This window comes from Leptodactylus fuscus, chromosome 1 (genome assembly GCF_031893055.1).
Source record: "Leptodactylus fuscus isolate aLepFus1 chromosome 1, aLepFus1.hap2, whole genome shotgun sequence".
Classification (NCBI taxonomy): Eukaryota; Metazoa; Chordata; class Amphibia; order Anura; family Leptodactylidae; genus Leptodactylus; species Leptodactylus fuscus.
Genome location: NC_134265.1, coordinates 111,836,586 through 111,861,458, shown reverse-complemented (window position 1 = coordinate 111,861,458; position 24,873 = coordinate 111,836,586). Strand labels below are relative to the sequence as shown.

At 42.5% G+C, this 24,873-nt stretch overlaps 1 protein-coding gene across 1 annotated transcript in view; it reads left to right on the top strand.

Annotated features, from left to right (window-relative positions):
* DEPDC5 (DEP domain containing 5, GATOR1 subcomplex subunit) overlaps positions 1–24,873 on the top strand; it is a 60,813-nt gene that overhangs the window by 24,631 nt on the left and 11,309 nt on the right. The window contains exons 22-32 of the mRNA XM_075276235.1: positions 13,887–14,090; positions 14,206–14,341; positions 15,432–15,532; positions 15,611–15,670; positions 16,716–16,872; positions 17,313–17,473; positions 17,596–17,713; positions 23,567–23,734; positions 23,816–24,035; positions 24,129–24,250; positions 24,636–24,735. Of these exons, the coding sequence (XP_075132336.1) occupies positions 13,887–14,090; positions 14,206–14,341; positions 15,432–15,532; positions 15,611–15,670; positions 16,716–16,872; positions 17,313–17,473; positions 17,596–17,713; positions 23,567–23,734; positions 23,816–24,035; positions 24,129–24,250; positions 24,636–24,735 (1,547 nt within the window). The remainder of the gene's footprint in view (positions 1–13,886; positions 14,091–14,205; positions 14,342–15,431; positions 15,533–15,610; positions 15,671–16,715; positions 16,873–17,312; positions 17,474–17,595; positions 17,714–23,566; positions 23,735–23,815; positions 24,036–24,128; positions 24,251–24,635; positions 24,736–24,873) is intronic.

Here is a 24,873-nt window from a genome sequence, read left to right as displayed (position 1 = left end):
TGGTGGATTCAGGTGCCGCCATGAACTTCATCCATGAAGTGGTGGCGCAAGCTCTAGGAATTGAATTAATTCCCTTGAAATACCCATTTCAGGTATCTGGAGCAGATCTAACCCCTTTGTCTGAAGGGAAAATCTTAGCCCGTACTGCTGAGGTGCAGTTTTTTGTCGGCAGTTTACATGTTGAAAAAGTGTCATTTTTTGTTATGAAAAAACTGGCTGCAGACGTTATTCTTGGTTTACCCTGGTTGCGTGTACATAATCCAGTGTTTGATTGGGAAACTTCGGAGTTGGTTAGATGGGGAGATTCCTGTACTTCTCATATTAATACTATTTGTACTATCAAAAATGATATAAAAATTCCAGAATTTATTACCGAGTTCAAAGACGTCTTTGACGAGCTCAGTGCGGAGGCCTTGCCTCCACATCGACCTTATGACTGCGCAATTGATTTGGTTCCTGGAGCTAAACTACCCAAAGGTCGCATTTTTAACCTTTCAGCTCCAGAGCGCAAGTCCATGCGCCAGTACATTAAAGAGAGCCTATCTAAAGGACATATCCGACCTTCAGTTTCTCCTGTGGGGGCGGGGTTTTTCTTTGTTGAAAAAAAAGATGGTAGCCTCCGACCTTGTATTGACTACAGGGAATTGAATAAAATTACGGTCAAAGACCAACATCCTCTGCCACTCATCCCGGATCTTTTTAACCAGGTGGTGGGGGCTCGGTGGTTTTCTAAAATTGACCTCCGCGGAGCTTACAACTTGATTCGGATAAGAGACGGGGATGAGTGGAAAACCGCATTTAATACCCCGGAAGGTCATTTTGAATACCTAGTTATGCCTTTTGGTTTGAGCAATGCTCCGGCGGTATTTCAACGTTTTGTGAATGACATTTTTAGGGATCTGTTAGGTAGATATCTAGTAATTTATTTAGATGACATCCTCATATTCTCACCGGACTGGGAGTCACATCAGCAACATGTAAAAGAGGTTCTTCTTAGGCTACGTCAAAACCACCTCTGTGCTAAGTTATCCAAGTGTCAATTTGGAGTCCAGGAGATAGGTTTTTTGGGATACATCCTTACTCCTGGTACCATTGGTATGGATCCCAGAAAGGTATCTGCAGTACTTGAATGGGAGAAACCTACTACCTTAAAGAAGTTCAAAGGTTTCTAGGTTTCGCCAACTATTACCAAAAATTTATCCAAAATTTTTCTTCTATTGTTAAACCTCTCACCGATTTGACCAAAAAGGGGGCGGATCCTGCCTCCTAGACACCAGAGACGGAGGTAGCGTTCGCCACCTTAAAACAACTTTTTACTTCTGCCCCAGTCCTGGTCCATCCTGGTCCTGAATTGCCCTTTATTGTAGAGGTTGACGCTTCAGAAGTAGGTGTAGGAGCGGTCCTGTCTCAGGGCACTGAACCATTTACCAACCTCCAACCTATCGCCTACTTTTCCAGGAGGTTCTCCACTACCGAGGCCAATTATGATGTTGGCAATAGAGAGCTTCTGGCGATTAAGTGGGCCTTTGAAGAGTGGAGACACTTCCTGGAGGGGGCCAGACATAAAATTACTGTACTAACTGACCACAAAAACTTATTATATTTAGACAAGGCAAAAAGATTAAATCCCTGTCAAGCCAGGTGGGCTCTATTTTTCACTAGGTTCCACTTTGTAATTACCTACCGTCCCGGCTCAAAAAATACTAAAGCAGATGCCTTGTCTAGAAGTTTTGGTCTTAGTGGTAGTTCTGATGGGGAACCTGAAAATATACTTGCTCCTGGGGTGGTAGTGGCAGTTTTGACTTCGGATCTTGAAACCTGTATTCTCAACACTCAGGATGCTGCCCCTAGTGCGCTACCACCAGGTAAATTGTTTGTCCCTAGCCACCTCCGCTTGGAGCTCTTAGAGGAGATCCACTCCTCTGTTCTGGCGGGTCATCCAGGCATTGCTGGTACTGGGAATCTGTTATCACGAACGTATTGGTGGCCATCTTGGCAACGAGATGTTAAAAATTTTGTTCATTCTTGCGAGACCTGTGCCAGATCTAAGGTGCCCCATGAACTTCCAGCGGGTCTTTTACATCCACTCCCGCTACCCAATCGACCCTGGTCACACATCTCCATGGATTTTATTACCGATCTCCCGTCCTCTAAAGGGAAATCGGTAATTTGGGTTGTAGTAGATCGTTTTTCTAAGATGTCCCACTTTGTTGTCTTGAAAAAATTGCCTTCAGCTAAATTGTTGGCCTGGTTGTTTATCCGCCACATTTTACGTCTGCATGGTATTCCTTCAAATGTGGTGTCGGACAGGGGCGTACAGTTTGTGTCCAGGTTTTGGAAAGCCTTTTGTAACAGGTTGGGAGTCTCGCTTTCTTTTTCCTCAGCCTTTCACCCAGAGACTAACGGTCAAACAGAGAGATTGAATCAATCTTTGGAACAGTATTTGAGGTGCTTTGTGTCTGATTGCCAAGATAAATGGAGTGACTATTTGCCCATGGCTGAATTTGCACTAAATAATCATGTCAACTCCTCGACTCGGTCATCTCCTTTCCACATTAACTATGGTTTTCACCCCAGATTCTCCTCAGGAACAGGTAATGAATTTGCCTTTTCCTCAGTAGAGGACGTTGCTAAATCTCTCTGTACTGTATGGGCTGAAAGCCTGGCATCGCTGAGAAAAGCCCAGGCTAATCCACTAAAAATCTCCAACTTCGTGTTCCATCTACTAAATTTGCCCCGCGTTTTATTGGTCCATATCCCATTTCTGAAATAATAATAATACATTTTATTTATATAGCGCCAACATATTCCGCAGCGCTGTACAATTTGTAGGGTTAAAATACAGACAGATACATTACAAAGAGAATCATTTCACACAATGGGACTGAGGGCCCTGCTCGCAAGAGCTTACAATCTATGAGGTAGAGGGGGTGACACAAGAGGTAGCAGGGGCGGTATTACTTATACAGGGGTCAGACACTTCTGTAATAGAGGTGACTGTCATTACACAAACATAAAACTTTATGAGCCGTCACCAGTCGTGTCCTGTAACATGTGGATGGAGCTTGGACCTATAAAGTTATCCTGAGATGACATCATATCATGTGGGGTAATGTGGGAGCGGGGACAGAGGACGGTTAAGGGTTTACGTTAGACATTGTGATAGGCTTGTCTGAAAAGATGCGTCTTTAGTTTGCGTTTGAAACTGTAGAAATTGGGAGTTAATCTGATTGTCCGGGGTAGAGCATTCCAGAGAAGTAGTACAGCTCGGGAGAAGTCTTGTATACGAGCGTGGGAGGTTCTGATAATAGAGGATGTAAGTGTTAGGTCATTGAGTGAGCGGAGAGCACGGGTTGGGCGGTAGACAGAGATGAGGGAGGAAATGTATGGAGGTGCGGCATTATGGAGAGCCTTGTGGATGAGGGTGATAACTTTATATTTTATTCTATATTGAATAGGCAGCCAATGTAGCGACTGGCACAGACCAGAGGCATCGCTGTAGCGTCTAGCCTGATAGATGAGCCTGGCCGCTGCATTCAGAATAGATTGTAGAGGGGAGAGTTTAGTAAGGGGAAGACCGATTAGTAAGGAGTTACAGTAGTCAAGGCGAGAATGAATCAGAGAGACAGTAAGTGTCTTTAGTGTATCTCTGGTAAGGAAAGGGCGTATTCTGAAGATGTTTTTGAGGTGGAGGTGACATGAACGTGCAAGTGATTCAACATGAGGGGTGAAGGAAAGGTTTGCGTCAAACATAACCCCGAGGCAGCAGGCCTGCTGCCTAGGAGTTATAGTAAGGCCTGAGACTGCAATGGATATATCAGGGACAGATCTATTAGATGGTGGAAACAGTAGTAGTTCAGTCTTGGAGAGATTTAGTTTCAGATAGAGAGAGGACATGATATTTGAGGCAGCAGAGAGACAGTCACTGGTGTTCTGTATGAGTGCAGGGGTGATGTCATGGGAAGATGTGTATAATTGGGTGTCATCAGCATAAAGATGGTACCTGAAGCCAAATCTGGCAATGGTTTGTCCAATGGGGGCTGTGTAGAGAGAGAAGAGCAGGGGGCCTAGGACCGAGCCCTGAGGAACCCCAACAGCAAGGGAAAGAGGGGAGGAAACAGAGCCCGCAAATGATACACTGAAGGTGCGGTCTGAGAGATAAGAGGAGAACCAGGAGAGCGCAGTGTCATTGAGACCAACTGAGCGGAGCCTATTGAGGAGGAGATGATGGTCAAAAGTGTCAAAAGCTGCAGAGAGGTCCAGAAGAATAAGAAGAGAGAAGTCGCCATTGGATTTAGCCATTAGGAGATCATTGGAGACTTTTGTGAGAGCCGTTTCAGTAGAGTGCAGAGCGCGGAAGCCAGATTGTAAGGGGTCAAGCAGAGAGTTAGCAGAGAGATAGCGGATTAAACGAGAATAGACCAGGCGTTCCAAGAGTTTAGAGATGAAGGGGAGGTTAGAGACAGGTCGATAGTTAGCAGCACAGGACGGGTCCAGGGAAATAATCAACCCTGTGTCATTCAAATTATCACTTCCTAGGTCCCTCCATATTCACCCAGTTTTTCATAAGTCCCTACTCAAAAAGTATGTTCCGGCAATGGTCACTCGTTCCCCACCCGAACCAGTGATCGTTCAGGGGGAACTAGAGTATGAGGTGGAACGGGTCATTGATTCACGCAGAGTGCGGAATTCCCTTCAGTTCCTCATACATTGGAAGGGGTATGGACCAGAGGAGCGTGTTTGGGTGGCAGCCAGAGACCTTCACGCTCCTAGATTGGTGGAGAAGTTTTACCGTTCTTACTCTACTAAGCCAGGGGGTCCTCTTGAGGGTCCGGAGGCCCCTCCTCAAAGGGGGGGTACTGTCAGGATACGGAGTCGCCGCGGTCTCCTTGCTGCGCGGCGTCTCCCTGGGAGACGTGTTAGGAGTTCTATTGGGTGTGCTTAGGTCATTAAGGGTTAATCTTTTCCTTGCTTTCAGTCTCCATGTCATTAGCCATCAGGTGTGTTCTCTGCTGCTATTTAAACCCCACCCAGGCATGGATCCTTGCCAGCCATTCACTTTGGGTTTCCTGGTCCCCCTGCTCAGTCTGTTTCCCTGTCTGTTTGTATTCGGTCTGTTCCTTGGTTATATACCCGGCTTGTATTTTTGACTATCCCTTGTCTTTTGATTCGGTACCTTTATTATATCTCCTGGCTTGACCTCTTGCTCGTCTGACCTCGCCTTCTCTTCTGTGTCTTGCTGGGACTTGTGGTCCTCCCTGGTTCCATGCTGTTTAGTCTTTTGTTTTGCATTGCAGTTACACTGTGCTTTCTGTTTAGGTGTGACCCCGTGACTCCAGTCCCTAGGACTTTCAAGCCCTCCTCTTCCCTTATCCTAGCCGCCGGGATAGAAGCGTAAGGAGTCGTGGTAGGCGCACTTCAATTAGGAAGTGCATTGGTCTGCCTCATCTCAGATATTACAGCATAGTTATAGCTGCAGGGCCTACGACCCCTTTTGTCATTAGTTGCACAGTGTTGCTTTCCCAGCTGTGTCACTTTGCACTGCCTGACCCTGACTCCAATCCTTACAGAAAAGTTGTGTTTCTACCAAACAGTTCCAGTTTGGTTTCATCAGACCAGTGGCGGATCCAGGGTTTGCGGGGCCCTGGGCAATTGACTTTGGCGGGGCCCTACGCGCAGCGCGCCGCAGCAAATTATGCCCCGCCCACTTGTATGTTGACTCCGCCCATTCTCATTAATTTTTCATGTGATTCCACAAAGTATAATCCTCCTACCGTCACCCGTAAATTATATGTCCCCCCTCCATCTCTCCCCATTTTCATATACACCCTTCATCTACCCCTAGTTTCATGTACCCCCCTCTATCTCTGTCCCCAGTTTCATGCCATTCTCCCCCTTTATCTGCCCACAGTTTCATGTCCCCCCCCCGTCTCTGCCCCAGTGTCATGCCGTTCTCCCCCCTTCATCTGCCCCAATGTCATGCCATTCTCCCCCCCTTCATCTGCCCCAGTGTCATGCCATTCTCCCCCCTTCATCTGCCCCAGTGTCATGCCATTCTCCCCCCTTCATCTGCCCCAGTGTCATGCCATCCCCCCTTCATCTGCCCCAGTATCATGCCATTCTCCCCCCTTCATCTGCCTCAGTGTCATGCCGTTCTCCCCCCCTTCATTTGCCCCAGTGTCATGCCGTTCTCGCCCCTTCATCTGCCCCAGTGTGATGCTGTTCTCCCCCCCTTCATTTGCCACAGTGTCATGCTATTCTCCCCCCTTCATCTGCCTCAGTGTCATGCCGTTCTCCCCCCCCTTCATTTGCCCCAGTGTCATGCTTTTCTCCCCCCCCTCCATCTGCCCCAGTGTCATGCTGTTCTCCCCCCCCCCCCCTCCATCTGCCCCAGTGTCATGCCGTTCTCCCCCCCTCCATCCACCCCAGTGTCATGCTATTCTCCCCCCTTCATCTGCCTCAGTGTCATGCCGTTCTCCCCCCCTTCATTTGCCACAGTGTCATGCTGTTCTCTCCCCCTTTATCTGCCCGAGTATCATGCCGTTCTCCCCCCCCTTCATCTGCCCCAGTGTCATGCCGTTCTCCCCCCCTCCATCTGCCCCAGTGTCATGCCGTTCTCCCCCCCTCCATCTGCCCCAGTGTCATGCCGTTCTCCCCCTCCATCTGCCCCAGTGTCATGCCGTTCTCCCCCCTTCATCTGCCCCAGTGTCATGCCGTTCTCCCCCCTCCATCTGCCCCAGTGTCATGCCGTTCTCCCCCCCTCCATCTGCCCCAGTGTCATGCCGTTCTCCCCCCTTCCATCTGCCCCAGTGTCATGCCGTTCTCCCCCCTTCCATCTGCCCCAGTGTCATGCCGTTCTCCCCCCCTCCATCTGCCCCAGTGTCATGCCGTTCTCCCCCCCTCCATCTGCCCCAGTGTCATGCCGTTCTCCCCCCCTCCATCTGCCCCAGTGTCATGCCGTTCTCCCCCCCCTCCATCTGCCCCAGTGTCATGCCGTTCTCCCCCCCTCCATCTGCCCCAGTGTCATGCCGTTCTCCCCCCCTCCATCTGCCCCAGTGTCATGCTGTTCTCCCCCCCTCCATCTGCCCCAGTGTCATGCTGTTCTCCCCTCCCCTTCATTTGCCCCCCAGTTTCTTTGGGCCCCCTCCATCTTTGTCCCCAGTTTCATGCCGTTCTCTCCCCACTCCCTTCATCTTCCCCAGTGTCATGCTGTTCCCCCCCTCCCCTTCATTTGCCCCCCAGTTTCATGGGCCCCCTTCATTATGTTCCACCTTAATATTTAATACAAAACAAACACTTACACTCACCTTCTATCACTCACCTTCCATCGTTCCCCCGACGCTTCTCTCTCTCACTCCAGTCACATACGTGATGCAGGAGCTGTGACCTCAGCTCCTGCTTAGCTGCGGCCAGGCTTGCGTGTGTAAGCGTGATGTGATGACGTCATCGCGCCTACACACGCAAGCCGGGCCGGAGCTTTAAAGCAGGAGCTGAGCTCACAGCTCCTGCTTTAATCGCGTATGTATTCAGCTCATCGGCGGACGGACGCCGATGAGCTGAAATCGTGACAGGCAAGTGCCGGGGGGCGCCCAGAGGCTCTGTGGGCCCTGGCACTTGCCCGACTATGCCGAGGCTGACTGGGACCATTTTGTTAGGCCCTGGATCCGCCCCTGCATCAGACCATAGGACATTCTCCCAATACTCTTCTGGATCATCCAAATGCTCTCTAGCAAACTTCAGACGGGCCCGGATATGTACTGGATTAAGCAGTGGGACACGTCTGACACTGCAGGATCTGAGTCCCTGGCGGCGTAGTGTGTTACTGATGGTAGGCTTTGTTACATTGGTCCCAGCTCTCTGCAGTTCATTCACTAGGTCCCCCCGCGTGGTTCTGGGATTTTTGCTCACCGTTCTTGTGATCATTTTGACCCCACGGGGTGAGATTTTGCGTGGAGCCCCAGATCGAGGGAGATTATCAGTGGTCTTGTATGTCTTCCATTTTCTAATTATTGCTCCCACAGTTGATTTCTTCAATCCAAGCTGGTTGCCTATTGCAGATTCAGTCTTCCCAGCCTGGTGCAGGGCTACAATTTTGTTTCTGGTGTCCCTTGACAGCTCTTTGGTCTTCACCATAGTGGAGTTTGGAGTCTGACTGTTTGAGGGTGTGCACAGGTGTCTTTTTATACTGATAACAAGTTTAAACAGGTGCCATTACTACAGGTAATGAGTGGAGGAAAGAGGAGACTCTTAAAGAAGAAGTTACAGGTCTGTGAGAGCCAGAAATCTTGATTGTTTGTAGGTGACCAAATACTTATTTTCCACCATAATTTGCAAATAAATTCTTACAAAATCAGACAATGTGATTTTCTGGATTTGTTTTCTCATTTTGTCTCTCATAGTTGAGGTCTACCTATGATGTAAATTACAGATGCCTCTCATCTTTTTAAGTGGTGGAACTTGCATTATTGGTGACTGACTAAATACTTTTTTGCCCCACTTTAATTATTTGCTCATTGTTCTGATCTGTTTTTTTATTTCTGTTTATATTGTGTTTATAAGTAAAGAATTTATTTAAAAAAAAAAAAGAACAAATAGAGGATTTGTTGCTTTTTGATGCACATTTTGCTGCAGTTTTTTTGAGCCATGTTGTGGAATGTGCTAAATAAGTATAGGTCCTTCCATTATACTGAACTAAACTCCATATATGCCAGCCTAAGAACAGATTTTGGTCCTTCCAATTCTTTGATTTTATGTACAAATAGGTCTAAGTAATATATCTATGAATTCCATCCATGTTGGACTTTTATTTTTAGGAGGTGTAATGCATATAATGTCTGCTCGGTTACACTTTCACTCACTTATATCAGTTTTATTCTTTTTTTTTTTATTTTTTTTTAAATAAAATATTATACATAGATTCTCAATTGCATGAAATTGCCAGTGTATCGATTTATTACAATGTGCCAGGTGTTTACTTTGAGAAAATATATGGATGGGGGGAGGATTAATATAAGTATTTTTTATGTTATAATTTAGATGTTATTTATGCATATCAAAAATGCTAATTTTCCTGGACCCCAGGGGTGTAAAATGTTCAAAAACACAGTGCAACTAAAGAGTTAAATGACTGAACAAGACTAGTTTCCACCTTGTGTGATTTTCATTATCTATAGCGGTAGAACTACACATTAATTAAAAGATTTTTTTGTTCATTTTTTAATGTCACCACCTGAATAAAATTGTCTACATGTTATAATAGTGTAAATTACTATTGTGTATATGTCATACTACCGCCAGGTGTGTTTTGACCCTGTTTACACTCCTGATCTTCTGCATCATTGCCATAGTTACATTGTCACCTACACCCCCACAGCCCACTCATTATGACTCACTTATTGCATGTGATTTAAGCATTCAGGGCTTACCTAAGCAATAGCAAAGGAGTAGTTTTTCATCATTTTATAACTGCTAGCTGCCATTCCTAGTATTATGCTAGGGCCAAAAAGCTGCCAGAAAATCTTCAAAAACGGTCTCTATGCCCAGAGGAAAATTTCAACATTTTAGTTACATTCTAACATGCTAAATTTACAAAGTTTCTAATATTCATCTGAACTATTTATTTGCAAAAAAAATAAATTCTTTAGAGTCTTGGCCTGTAACAAAACTGTATATGTTTAATTTAACACTAAACCTATTTTGGACGTTTACAAAAAAACAAAAAATATAAATCTGACAGACATTTCACTTATAGTACTGTGCAAAAGTAGTTGTGAAAAAGATGCTGGGAATTAAGAATATTTTCAAAAATAGAAGTTTTAATAGTTTATTTTTTTTTGTAAATTAACAAAATTAAAGGGGTTGGCAACTTTTAGACCAATATTGAGAAAAAAAATGTTATTGTTTGTACAATAAAAAGTTGTACAATTTTCCAATATACTTTCTGTATCAATTCCTCATGGTTTTCTAGATTTCGGCTTGATGTCATTCATTCTGTTACTTCCAGTGGATAAAAGTTTGATCGTGGTCATGTGATTTACAGTCACATCACATGACCATGGACCGTAAATCACATGACTATGGTCAGAGTTTTATCCTCTAGAAGTAACAGAATGAATGACAGCAAGCAGAGATCTAGAAAACTATGAGGAATTGATACAGAAAGTATATTGGAAAATTGTATTACTTTTTTTTGTATAAACAATAACATTTGTCTCTTAATATTGGTCTGAAAGTGGCCAACCCCTTTAAGTGATTCTAGATTCACACCTGTCCTGGGTTTCCGTTCTTCAGATCCTCTTGGGAACCCGAAGAAAGGAATCCTAATCAACTTAAAAAGCGGTTACCTGCAGAAACCCATGGACCCCATAGATTATTATGGGGTACGCCGGGTTTTCACCCGAAAATTGCAGAGAAAAAAGTTCTGCCTGCAGGACTTTTTTTCCGCATTTTTCAAGTGGATTCGGGGATGGAAACCCTGAGCGTGAAGCAGGCGCAGGTGTGAACCTAGCTTGAGTGAATGAAAGAAAAATCTAAATCACATCTATATTTGATGTGACTGCCCTTTTCCTTCAGAAGAGCATCAGTAGCTACACTTGCTCACAGGAGGTTTTAAAGGAACACAACAGGGAGGTTGTTCCAAACATTTTGGAGAACTAATCACAGATCTCTGTGGATATAGGTTTGCTCAAATCCTTCTCTCTCTTCATGTAATCCCAGACAGACTGGATGACGTTAAGATCAGGGCTCTGTACGGTTCATGTCATCACTTGCAAGACACCAAATATTGATGTGATTTAGGTTTCTCTTTTCTCCATTCACTTACAATTTTGTCAGTTGACTGAAGTAAACTATTAACTTTTCTATTTTTGAAGACATTCTTACTTTTCAGAAATGTTTCCAAACTTTTGTACAGAATTGTCTATAGAGCACTTTATCAAAACGGATTCAATGCAGAAAACCAATATATATTTAAATGTTCTTGTTGGCACATTATTGCGCTGTGTAGTCAAAATATTACATTCAGAGCAGTCCTCGTCACCATGAGGACTGGGTACAGCTCTATGTGGGCACCATTTTGTAAAATATTGAAACCCTTTGAAGGTTCTTTGGGGATTATTTGGCTCTGTATGTAACAGTATGACATTATGTGGGCACTGAAAACCAATATATATTTAAATGTTCTTGTTGGCACATTATTGCGCTGTGTAGTCAAAATATTACATTCAGAGCAGTCCTCGTCACCATGAGGACTGGGTACAGCTCTATGTGGGCACCATTTTGTAAAATATTGAAACCCTTTGAAGGTTCTTTGGGGATTATTTGGCTCTGTATGTAACAGTATGACATTATGTGGGCACTGAAAACCAATATATATTTAAATGTTCTTGTTGGCACATTATTGCGCTGTGTAGTCAAAATATTACATTCAGAGCAGTCCTCGTCACCATGAGGACTGGGTACAGCTCTATGTGGGCACCATTTTGTAAAATATTGAAACCCTTTGAAGGTTCTTTGGGGATTATTTGGCTCTGTATGTAACAGTATGACATTATGTGGGCACTGTATGTATTATCCATATGGGACTCTGTGACCGTTTATCTGTGCACTGTACATCTGGCAACTGTCACAAGTGCTGCTGACCTGAATCTCAATAGGTTGTAGCACCATTGAGTCATACTTTACTGTATACAGTTTTATGTTATATTGCTAGGAAAAGCCATAACATTCTGATCATTTGGGGATATGACCGTTAGGACCATTTTCGGATCCTGAAAGCAAAGGGACTGAGGTCTCCCTTGGCATTTCGCCTGCAGGGTAGCAATGATGCCTACCCATTGTGCAGGGACCTGTAAGACACTAATGTCTCTGTTCCTTCATTGAGAGAATCAATGAGCGGCTTAGAATTTAGACTTCCACTGATTAAAAAGAAATAACTATTGTAGGGATATGCTATAATTTTCTATAAAGTTTACATTGACATTCATGGCATACAGTCCTATGAAAAAGTTTGGGCACCCCTATTAATCTTAATCATTTTTAGTTCTAAATATTTTGGTGTTTGCAACAGCCATTTCAGTTTGATATATCTAATAACTGATGGACACAGTAATATTTCAGGATTGAAATGAGGTTTATTGTACTAACAGAAAATGCGCAATATGCATTAACCCAAAATTTGACCGGTGCAAAAATATGGGCACCTCAACAGAAAAGTGACATTAATATTTAGTACATCCTCCTTTTGCAAAGATAACAGCCTCTAGTCGCTTCCTGTAGCTTTTAATCAGTTCCTGGATCCTGGATGAAGGTATTTTGGACCATTTCTTTTTACAAAACAATTCAAGTTCAGTTAAGTTTGATGGTCGCCGAACATGGACAGCCCGCTCTCAAATGATCTGAAAACAAAGATTGTTCAACATAGTTGTTCAGGGGAAGGATACAAAACGTTGTCTCAGAGATTTAACCTGTCAGTTTCCACTGTGAGGAACATAGTAAGGAAATGGAAGACCACAGGGACAGTTCTTGTTAAGCCCAGAAGTGGCAGGCCAAGAAAAATATCAGAAAGGCAGAGAAGAAGAATGGTGAGAACAGTCAAGGACAATCCACAGACCACCTCCAAAGAGCTGCAGCATCATCTTGCTGCAGATGGTGTCACTGTGCATTGGTCAACTATACAGCGCACTTTGCACAAGGAGAAGCTGTATGGGACAGTGATGAGAAAGAAGCCGTTTCTGCACGTACGCCACAAATAGAGTTGCCTGAGGTATGCAAAAGCACATTTGGAGAAGCCAACTTCATTTTGGAAACAAAAATTGAGTTGTTTGGTCATACAAAAAGGCGTTATGCATGGCGTCCAAAAAGAAACAGCATTCCAAGAAAAACACTTGCTACCCACTGTAAAATTTGGTGGAGGTTCCATCATGCTTTGGGGCTGTGTAGCCAATGCCGGCACCGGGAATCTTGGTAAAGTTGAGGGTCGCATGGATTCCACTCAGTATCAGCAGATTCTTGAGAATAATGTTCAAGAATCAGTGACGAAGTTGAAGTTACGCCGGGGATGGATATTTCAGCAAGACAATGATCCAAAACACTGCTCCAAATCAACTCAGGCATTCATGCAGAGGAACAATGACAATGTTCTGGAATGGCCATCCCAGTCCCCAGACCTGAATATCATTGAACATCTGTGGGATGATTTGAAGCGGGCTGTCCATGCTCGGCGACCATCAAACTGAACTGAACGCGAATTGTTTGTCCAAAATACCTTTATCCAGGATCCAGGAACTGATTAAAAGCTACAGGAAGCGACTAGAGGCTGTTATCTTTGCAAAAGGAGGATCTACTAAATATTAATGTCACTTTTCTGTTGAGGTGCCCATACTTTTGCACCGGTCAAATTTTGGTTTAATGCATATTGCACATTTTCTGTTAGTACAATAAACCTCATTTCAATCCTGAAATATTACTGTGTCCATCAGTTATTAGATATATCAAACTGAAATGGCTGTAGCAAATACCAAAATATTTACAACTAAAAATGATTAAGATTAATAGGGGTGCCCAAACTTTTTCATAGGACTGTATATGTAGACCTTAATGGAAAGAACCTCACAGGCAGCATCCTCCCATTTCTCTGCTCTCCCTACTATGGCTGCTGCAGGTTTTTTCTATTGAGAATGGGAGTTAGTAAAGTGTTGTGTATAAATCAATGGAGAAGGCATAGGCAGGTAAAAGCAACTTCTATCTTTTCTACTGGCTGTCCGGCTATGCACACCTACCTGCTTTAAATCAGATGAACCTTTTGACTGGAAGGAATAAACCATAGAAACAACTAGTATCATTTTCAACACATAGAGTACTTGATTTTTGTTGTCTTCATCTTACAGATTTCTTAGAGAGGATGATGGAATCTCAGCAGCGGGACTCAAGTGCACCTGGAAGATTCCATGTGGGAAGTGCAGAATCAATGCTGCACATCCGCCCTGGAGGCTACCATCCGCAGAGAGCACTTATCAACCCTTTTGCACCTTCTCGCATGCCAATGAAACTAACATCTAATAGGCGTAGATGGATGCATACATTTCCCGTAGGTATGTAAACCCCTTACTCTGATAATTTTTTTTCTTTCAGTGTTACTCTTTGGAAAAATGACATTTTGGTATGAGATCTCATGTACTGGATTTATAAGTATGTATATCTTCTTAGGACCTTCTGGAGAAGCCATACAGATACATCACCAAACACGACAAAACATGGCAGATCTACAGGGGAATGGACAGCGGGAATTAGTTCACTCTTCAGCAGAGCTTCTTGAGTTAGCATACCATGAAGCTACTGGTAGGTGAGTGATCTAAAGCAGAACAGACGGTTGGTGAAAATGAGTTTGTTTTGGGCATCTTTTAGGCAATGATAAAACTTTCAGATGTGATGTGCTGCCAATAGGAGTGGAAATCAGTGGCCATACAAACAATCACAATTTCTAAATGATCATGCGACTATTGACCACTGACAGATGTAAGGATGCTGTTACATAAACGGTTTTGATTGCATTAATAAAGGCATCAAAAATGCATGTAAAACTCAGGAATTTTAATTCTAAAAAAAAAAAGTTTTTCTTATCAAGCGCTGAGTAGCAAGCTTTGTTGTTGATTGGTATTCCTTATGAGAAGCCTGTTGTAAAGTTTTAACACAATGCCAAATAAAATGGGGTCTCAAGCTCTGATGAATTACCAAAATTTGTGAACTACTGAAGCCTAGAGGAATGGAAACTGGTAGTACATGATGTCTTACAATCAACTTAAAGAGGAACTTTCACCGATGTGGGCACAGGCAGTTCTATATACTGCTGGAAAGCTGTACAGCGCGATAGGCGCTGCTGTGGAGAAGGACGTTCCTGACACACTGTCAGGAACGCCCTTCTGACTGTAAAGAGCTACGGTACCAGGACCGATAGCACTTCACCCGGGGCACAGGTCGGGAAAGCGCACTGTCAGCTTTCCAGCAGTATATAGAACTACCTGTGCCCAAATCGGTGAAAGGTCCTCTTTAACCTCTTATGTCAGAATATTTCATTTGTGGTTTATGCTGCTTTAAACCTTTTCCAAAGTTTACCTTTTAGTCTGAAAGTGCTATAGTCTATATTCAGTCTATATTCAGTCTCTGACTATACTTGCTGAGAGGGGAATGCATATCTGCTGCTTCACTTTTAGGACAATACCACTCATCTATTAGAACTTCACTCTCATACCTTTCACTTTCTCGCCTTAGTTTTTGCCTTATGATATATAAATGCCAATATAGACTGTGTAATTCAGTCTGTATTTTTACTGTTGTATTTATGATACACATCGACCCACGTTCCCCCAGTTTATTGATTCCTTTTTGTCTGTTTTGATGTCAGTTGAGTTCTCTATATTAACATTTGTCTGCAGACATGGAGGTCCTCGAACTCCACTGGACAGCAGCTCCTGTGGAAGCACTGAAGAATTCTCAGGAAGTGCAGCCATGAATGGACAAAGGATCCATAGTACAGGTGACAACAGAATCTAAATGAGAGCCCAATGTGTTAATAACTGTTTGCACTTAATGCTTTCCTATTCTCTTACTACAGCTACTAACCTTAAAGAGAAGGAATCTCCTGATGAGAGCCTGCTCTGCTGTCCTGAACCTAGTGAGTGGGGAGGGGGAGGATATTTTATGGAACATGTGAATGGAAGGGTGATTTAGTGCCTGATAAAAATAACCTGTATCCCTATGTACTACGCCCATTAACAGAGCCCTTTCCTCACTGACACCCTTTAATTGCTGCTGGATGCAGTGCACTAATTTTTAGTCCGGTATTTATGACATGGTTTTAGTAAATGCCAATTATTTTATGAAAGTCTACTGGTATAAGTCTGATTATTGTATGCATCTATGCTGTAATGTACCTAGTTGTAATAGGTATGGTTAGAGCAGTTCTGAAGGATAACATGGTCATTGGTGACTAAATGATTGTAGGCTTACAGTAACTATGTGTGAACAGGACTCCCCCTATAGGTTGAAATGGTAATGATAGATATAGTCACAAAATTACTACAACTACTAATCTTCTAACCTGCAGAGCTAAAGTGACCTTTCTATTCTACGCTGTCCATGTACACCTTGCTCACATTGCCTCCTGCTTGCATGCCTTATTCTGACTACACACAGTCAGGAGTATTTTGGAAGTATTTTTATGGTTTTGTTAGCTCAGTCGTGGCACATGATTTTCAGTTGATAGTTTTAATCAAACGCCAGATGCTCCCAATGCATGATGGGAAATGATGTAGCATGGCATTGTTAACCTGCTCTTTCTTTCTCTTTTCCTTTTCTCTCCCAATATCTGTGATTCTTTCTCCCAATTTGTTCTATTGCACACATTTTCTCACCCCTTCATTTAAATTCATTATCCAAAACCATTTGCATATATATATTTCCTTCCCTATTATGACACTTTACCTATTCACTTGTTTCATGATTCCATTTTTAATTTATGATGCCATTTCATCCACCCTTCATGCTGTCTGTTCTGTCTGAACACTATTGCCTCTTCTTCCCTCTTTTGTTGTTCCCATTCTCGTTCTTTCAACACCATATATCTCTTAAACATTCTTCATGGCTGTGGTGCTCTTTCACTTTTCCATACACATAATACGGTCTCTGGGCAGTTTTGATGCTGTCTGCTCCCCCCATAGTTCCTGGCTTCTGCTGCACAGTTGGGGTGGATTGGAAGTCCCTCACCACCCCAGCCTGCCTACCGCTTACTACAGACTACTTCCCGGACAGGCAGAGCTTACAGAATGATTATACGGAAGGCTGCTACGACTTGTTACCAGAGGCTGATCTAGACAGGTGAGAATATATGGTGTTGTGGTAGAATTTGGTTATGATCCCTTAACTACACATTTACACCTTTTTATCTGTGAATTTACAATACTTAAGTACCCTTCTTAGGGAGGGAGGAGGGAATACCAGCTAAATAAGGCAACATACACAGGAATAGTAGCATTTGTGAAGTCTTCTCAGCCTTACAATTCAAAACTAGGTTTCAACCAATGGGAATGATGGCTTTAGGGTGTTGCTTCCAATCAGAATTGTCATACCATATGATGCATGTATCCATTCATACATTACACATGTAGTGCCACGTCCCCTGATTAGACAAGACTTGGGTCAGAAGGAGGGAGAGGGAAGACTATACAAGAGGACATCTGCCATTTATTAAACTGTGACCAGCACAGTACCACTGCTCCATCAGACTTTTAACTTTGAACTTACTTTATGTCCAGTAGACGAGATGAAGAAGGTACTCAGATGACCGCACAGCAAGTATTTGAAGAGTTTATATGCCAACGCCTCATGCAGGGTTACCAAATAATTGTTCAACCAAAGCAACCGAAACCCACCTCTTCTGCTCAACCTCCACTCAGCAGCAGTCCACTCTATAGACGAGGTACAGATATTTTACATTCGTTCCTGCTGCAAATTGTCTTCATTGATAGGAATTTATTGATATCTTTGATACCCCCAAAACAGCAAGAAGCCTAATTTTGATTTCTCTTTTGCCTTTGCCAGGGTTGGTGTCTCGAAACCGAACAGAGGAAGAAAATCAATACTGGCTTAGTATGGGACGGACATTTCATAAAGTGACATTCAAAGACAAGATAATCACAGTCACAAGATATTTGCCAAAGTAAGAGAATAATTGGAATCCTTCAATATTATTCATTGTTTTTATTATGTATATAATATCCAAATTGTAGCTATGTTCTGAGAAACCGCAGGTAGGCTGAATCATAGAGCAATGATATCATTAGAAAATAAATATCTACATTATTAGTTGAAGCGGACCTTTCATCAGGTCAGTAAAGCCCCAATAATATACAATAATATACGGCTCCCTTGAACTTTTCAACCTTTTGCCACATTTCAGGCTTCAAACATAAAGATATCAAATTTTAATTTTTGGGGGGAAGAATCAGCAAGTGGGACACGATTAGGAAGTGGAAAGAAATGTATTGGATATTTAAAACTTTTTTAACAAATAAAAAACTGAAAAGTGGGGTGTGCAATATTATTCAGCCCCTTTACTTTCAGTGCAGCAAACTCACTCCGTTAAGTTCAGTGAGGATTTCTGAATGATCCAACATTGTCCTAAATGACTGATGATAAATAGAATCCACCTGTGTGTAATAAAGTCTGCGTATAAATGTACCTGCTCTGTGATAGGCTCAGGGTTCTGTCTAAAGCGCAGAGAGCATCATGAAGACCAAGGAACACACCAGACAGGTCCGAGATACTGTTGTGGAGAAGTTTAAAGCCGGCTTTGGATACAAAAAGATTTCCCAAGCTTTAAACATCCCAAGGAGCACTGAGCAAGCAATCATATTGAAATGGAAGGAGTATCAGACCACTGCAAATCTACCAAGAGCCAGCCGTCCCTCTAAACTTTCATCTCAAAAAAGAAGACTGATCAGAGTTGCAGCCAAGAGGCCCATGATCTCTCTGGATGAACTGCAGAGATCTACAGCTGAGGTGGGAGAGTCTGTCCATAGGACAACAATCAGTCATACACTGCACAAATCTGGCCTTTATGGAAGAGTGGCAAGAAGAAAGCCATTTCTCAAAGATATCCATAAAAAGTCTTGTTTAGAGTTTGCCACAAGCAACCTGGGAGACACCAAACATGTGGAAGAAGGTGCTCTGGTCAGATGAAACCAAAATCGAACTTTTTGGCTGCAAAGCAAAACAATATCTTTGGCGTAAAAGCAACACAGCTCATCACCCTGTACACACCATCCCCACTGTCAAACATGGTGGCGGCAGCATCATGGTTTGGGTTTGCTTTTCTTCAGCAGGGACAGGGAAGATGGTTAAAATTGATGGGAAGATGGATGGAGGAAATACAGGACCATTCTGGAAGAAAACCTGTTGGAGTCTGCAAAAGACCTGAGACTGAGACAGAGATTTATCTTCCAACAAGACAACGATCCAAAAGATAAAGCAAAATCTACAATGGAATGGTTCACAAATGAAGGTATCCAGGTGTTAGAATGGCCAAGTCACAGTGCAGACCTGAATCCCATCGAGAATCTGTGGAAAGAGCTGAAAACTGCTGTCACAAACACTCTCCATCCAACCTCACTGAGCTCCAGCTGTTTTGCATGGAAGAATGGGCAAGAATTTCAGTTTCTCGAAGTGCAAAACTGATAGAGACATAACCCAAGTAACTTGCCGCTGTAATCGCTGCAAAAGGTGACGCTACAAAGTATTAACGCAAAGGGGCCGAATAATTTTGCACGCCCCACTTTTCAGTTATTTATTTGTTTAAAAAAGTTTAAAATATCCAGTAAATTTCGTTCCACTTCACAATTTTGTCCTACTTGTTGATTCTTCCCCAAAAATTTTTATTTTATATCTTTATGTTTGAAGCCTGAAATGTGGCAGAAGGTTGAAAAGTTCAAGTGCAAGGCACTGTACATACAGGTTATCTACCTGAGCATGTAGGTTCAGCCATTCCTAAAGATAAAAGCCCTTTCAGTGGTGTTGCATATTGGGGTATACTGTCCAAGTGGGTCTGGACAGACTGGTCTTTTGGTCGCCAAATTGTTTGATTGACAGATGTGGAGGGGAGGACATCATCTAGAAAGGCCTGCTATCATTTTACATGGTGTGTTGTACCTGTTAGGTTAATTAACCATTGTTGTGCCACAGAACCTAGGCTTTAAATGGGTTCATTAGGATTAAAAAAAACATTGTTAGCATCTTCTAGGAACAGCTGAAGACAAGCCCATAGGTTAATGTGTCTGGTTATGGTGCAGGGCTCCATTAAAGTGAATGGTACTGAGCTTTAGCACCACAAACTACCTTTTTTTTTGTAAGCAGTGATCTTTTTCTAAATCCGGACAAACCCTTTAAGGCTACCTTAGGACTAAGAGACTTTATTGAGATTTCTTAAATCTTATTTAATTATATTTTTTGGATAGGCATGATCACAGCAATAAAATTCTAAAAAAAAAAATTTGTTTTATTACCTTTACAAATATTCAAAACTTAAAAAAATTTCCCAAATTATTACATCTTCTGCCATCTTTTTTGTGACAGAAGATGTGTGATTTTTTTTTTTATTGTAAGAAAAGTGAAAACATGACAGAAGATGCTGTTACATGTAAGAGAATGCAGAGAGATGAAGTCTGCTCCATCTGCGTCTGTCTTAATGGATTAGAGGAATGGATATTAAATAGTGGTAGTGTGAACCTATCCTTACCGCTATGGAGTTCACCATGGGATAAATATTTTTATAGTTTGGGCATTTTTGGACACAGGTATGTTTGTTTTTGTTTATTTTTATTTGTGATCTTGGAGAAGATGGATGATGAATTTTGATATATATTGTGGTTAATGTAATAAATATTTTATATTTTAAAGAATTAATCACATTAAGGGAGGGTTCACACGTTGTAATGTGCCGCGTGATGTGGCACGTCTACGCCGCGGGACCCTTTGCGGGCCATACACGCTCCCATTGATTTCAATGGGAGCGGGGATCGTATGCGCCGCACTAGTTTGCGGCCGTGATGTTGCAGCCGCAACATCACGTTGTGAACCCGTTGTGAACCCTCCCTAATGTGTTATTATGAATAATATCCAGCACCCTTCGGATAGTATGATAAATGTTACATTGTGTGCAAGTCTTAGTTGCACATGGCATCTGATTGCTTTCATGTCAGTCAAGGTTGAGTGTTCATTGAGTGCAGATGCCTTGTGTTATCTAAATATGGATACAAGTCGTTTTAACACAATGGAGGTACTGGTAGAATTAACGAGGCAAAATGCCATAAGTGCATTGCAAGGCCAGGCAAAAAAGATGAGGCTAATGTCGGAATTGAAGTTTCCAAAAGGCAAGATTGAAGAGACTGTAAAAATACGGGTTCCTGATGTGGACAGGGGTAGAAGTGACTCCAGGAACATTCTTGGGGTCATTCTGCAGGTGGATGCTGATGGTAAGATGTATGAGATTGGCACTAAGAAAGGACAATTGGCTCAAAAGTATTCTAGGAACAAGTTTGCCATTTGTAAGGAGAATTTCATTTCACAAGAGGAAGTTCCAGATGTAATTGTGACTCTTTGTGAGTGTTCCAGGAAATCTTCAATCACAAGTGGTCTTGGTTTCAAAAGATGTAACTGCAGGGGAAAATGTCTATCCAGAAAATGTAGCTGCAAGAAGCCTGGGTTACTGTGTAATTCCAGATGCCAGGACAGTTTGCCATGTTATAACAAGTAATAATATTAATAATACATTTTATTTATATAGCGCCAATATATTCCGCAGCGCTGTACAATTTGTAGGGTTCAAATACAGACAGATACATTACAAAGAAAATCATTTCACACAATGGGACTGAGGGCCCTGCTCGCAAGAGCTTACAGTCTATGAGGTAGAGGGGGTGACACAAGAGGTAGCAGGGGCGGTATTACTTATACAGAGGTCAGACACTTTTGTAATAGAGGTGACTGTCATTACATGAACATAAGACTTTATGAGCCGTCACCAGTCATGTCCTGTAACATGTGGATGGAGCTTGGACCTATAAAGTTATCCTGAGATGACATCATATCATGTGGGGTAATGTGGAAGCGGGGACAGAGGAGGGTTAAGGGTTTACGTTAGACATTGTGATAGGCTTGTCTGAAAAGATGCGTCTTTAGTTTGTGTTTGAAACTGTAGAAATTGGGAGTTAATCTGATTGTCCGGGGTAGAGCATTCCAGAGAAGTGGTGCAACTCAGGAGAAGTCTTGTATACGAGCGTGGGAGGTTCTGATAATAGAGGATGTAAGTGTTAGGTCATTGAGTGAGTGGAGAGCACGGGTTGGGCGGTAGACAGAGATGATGGAGGAAATGTAGGGAGGTGCGGCATTATGGAGAGCCTTGTGGATGAGGGTGATAACTTTATATTTTATTCTATAATGAATAGGCAGCCAATGTAATGACTGGCACAGACCAGAGGCATCGCTGCAGCGTCTAGCCTGATAGATGAGCCTGGCCGCTGCATTCAGAATGGATTGTAGAGGGGAGAGTTTAGTGAGAGAAAGACCGATTAGTAAGGAGTTACAGTAGTCAAGGCGAGAATGAATCATAGAGACAATAAGTGTCTTTAGTGTATCTCTGGTAAGGAAAGGGCGTATTCTGGAGATGTTTTTGAGGTGGAGGTGACATGAACGTGCGAGTGATTCAACATGAGAGGTGAAGGAAAGGTCTGCGTCAAACATGACCCCAAGGCAGCGGGCCTGCTGCCTAGGAGTTATAGTAAGGCCTGAGACTGCAATGGATATATCAGGGACAGATCTATTAGATGGTGGAAACAGTAGTAGTTCAGTCTTGGAGAGATTTAGTTTCAGATAGAGCGAAGACATGATATTTGAGACAGCAGAGAGACAGTTGCTGGTGTTCTGTATGAGTGCAGGGGTGATGTCATGGGAAGATGTGTATAATTGGGTGTCATCAGCATAAAGATGGTACCTGAAGCCAAATCTGGCAATGGTTTGTAGAAAGTTATTTAAAATAGTATTTTAATTGAATAAAACATTGTCTTCCTAAATATTGTAATTTATCACTTCAGTCAAGAGGTTTTGGGTTGTATGTAAAATATCCGGTCAAAAAGATAAATTGTATACATATTATTACATTAACTACCTTTCTTGGTTATTATGTATAAAACCCAGTTATTATGCATACTAACACATTCATCAAAGTAACAGTGACATATATACACACACATATAATATTTTTTTTTTTGTCCTACCAGACTGGAACCTGATTGATCACTTAGACTGTGATGAATCTACAGTAAATTTACTATGTCTTTATTGCCCCATAGAATATTATGCTCTCTTAGTAGCCCCCACACTGTATAACGTCGCACCCTTAGTAACCCCAACACATTATAATGCCCAGTTAGTTGGACCCATACAGTATAGTTGTCCATTAGTGGACCCCACACAGTATAATAACCCCTTAGTGGCCTACACAAAGTAATGCTCTCCATTGAACCAGTACAATATATTGAACCTACCAACCCTCAACACTAGGGTATATATCATACATGATACCTACAAAGAGAACATATTGGACCTATTTGGTATCTGTATCAAGTAATGAATATAACCACAATAATCAGTATTTCCAGTACAATATATTGATCTGCAGTGGCCCCATACAGTATAACGCCCCTTTATGGACCTAAAAATTCACATTCCCTGTGAAATCTTTGCAGATTTCCTCCCACATGTCTTATCTCTGGGTACATGCAGCAGGTGTGATGACCTAATTGTGCCTTTCTGCACCACGCCACAGACTCATCTATTAGATTCAGAGTGCGGAAAACATAGTGTAATGTAATATTTAATAGAATTTACAAAGTGACAGATGAGTTTACATGGAAGGATAGCAGTATACACAAATTGTTTCACACATTTCTGTGGACGAACAATATACTGTATAAGGGGTTATATGTATGATTGTACATTTTTGTTCTTATTTCTTTAGATATCCCTATGAATCTGCTCAAATCAGTTATACATACAATTTGTGTCCCTCGCATTCTGGAAGTGACTTTGTGCCTAGCTGGGTAGAATTCTCCCATGAACGACTGGAGGACTACAAGTGGAACTATTTAGATCAATACATCTGCTCTGCGGGGTCAGAGGATTTCAGGTAAAACATGTTTGGTAATGGTTTTTTTCACGGTCAGCAGAGAAATTTTTAATAAACTCACATTATTGTTATTTTATCTAGTTTGATTGATTCACTTAAATTTTGGCGCACACGGTTCCTACTTCTTCCCTCCTGTGTGGGACCTACAAAGAGGATTACAGAAGGAGAGCAACGATGTGATCTGTATGGAGATCGGCCTAGGTCTGAACAAGAAGAAGGTCAATTGTTGGATGGCTTTTTGCGTTTTGTAGAGGGACTAAATCGCATTCGAAGACGTCACAGATCAGATCGAATGATTAGGGTAAAGTACCAGTATCTCCAGAATCACTAGACTAACATTTTAGATATGTTCCCCTTTGTTTTGATTTTAGATTTTTTTTTTTTTCTTTTATAGAAGGGAGCAAGTATGAAAGGGTTACAACTTCCCCCTCATCCACCAGAACCTCCTGGACCACCAGTTGGAAAGAAAGGAACGTCTGCACTATCCGCTCTACTAGAGATGGAAGCAAATCAAAAGTAGGTCCTTAATGGGGTTCTCCAGCCCCAGATCGATTTTTCATACTTCATAAATGATCTACAGGTAATCTGTGGGGTCCAACTCCCAAACCCTACACAGATCAGTTGTTGCTGAAAACTCCAGGTGTCAGCTGCTAGTGCACAGGTAGTGTGTGCCGCACCGCTTCTATTCAAGTAGTAGGAATAAATGTGGTGCTGCAAGCCACTAGCAGCTTCCAGCACTCATAATGAAGCCACTGCTGCACCAGATGCGGGGAGCAGATATTGGACCCCCACAGATCACAAACTGATCCTGTGGATAAGTCATCAGTATGTAAGATCATAAAACATCTAACCCTAAGATGTTCACAAAGATAGATCAAATAAATGTTAAATATCTTTTCAGAAGCTTAGGGGAGCAGCAAGCTTTAGGACATGCCGGGAAGGCATCATGTCAGGCTACTGACCCTGTTGTAACTCCAACTTATGTGGACAGCCCCCGCAAGGTAAGTAAGACTGTATTCTATGGGAAAAAAAAAAAAGTTTTATATATCCTCTGCCACTGCTTTGACGTTTTGGCTACTCCTATTTTATCAATTCCTGTTGGTCCTTCAAAACTTATGGTAGTCAGCTTAATCTGTCAC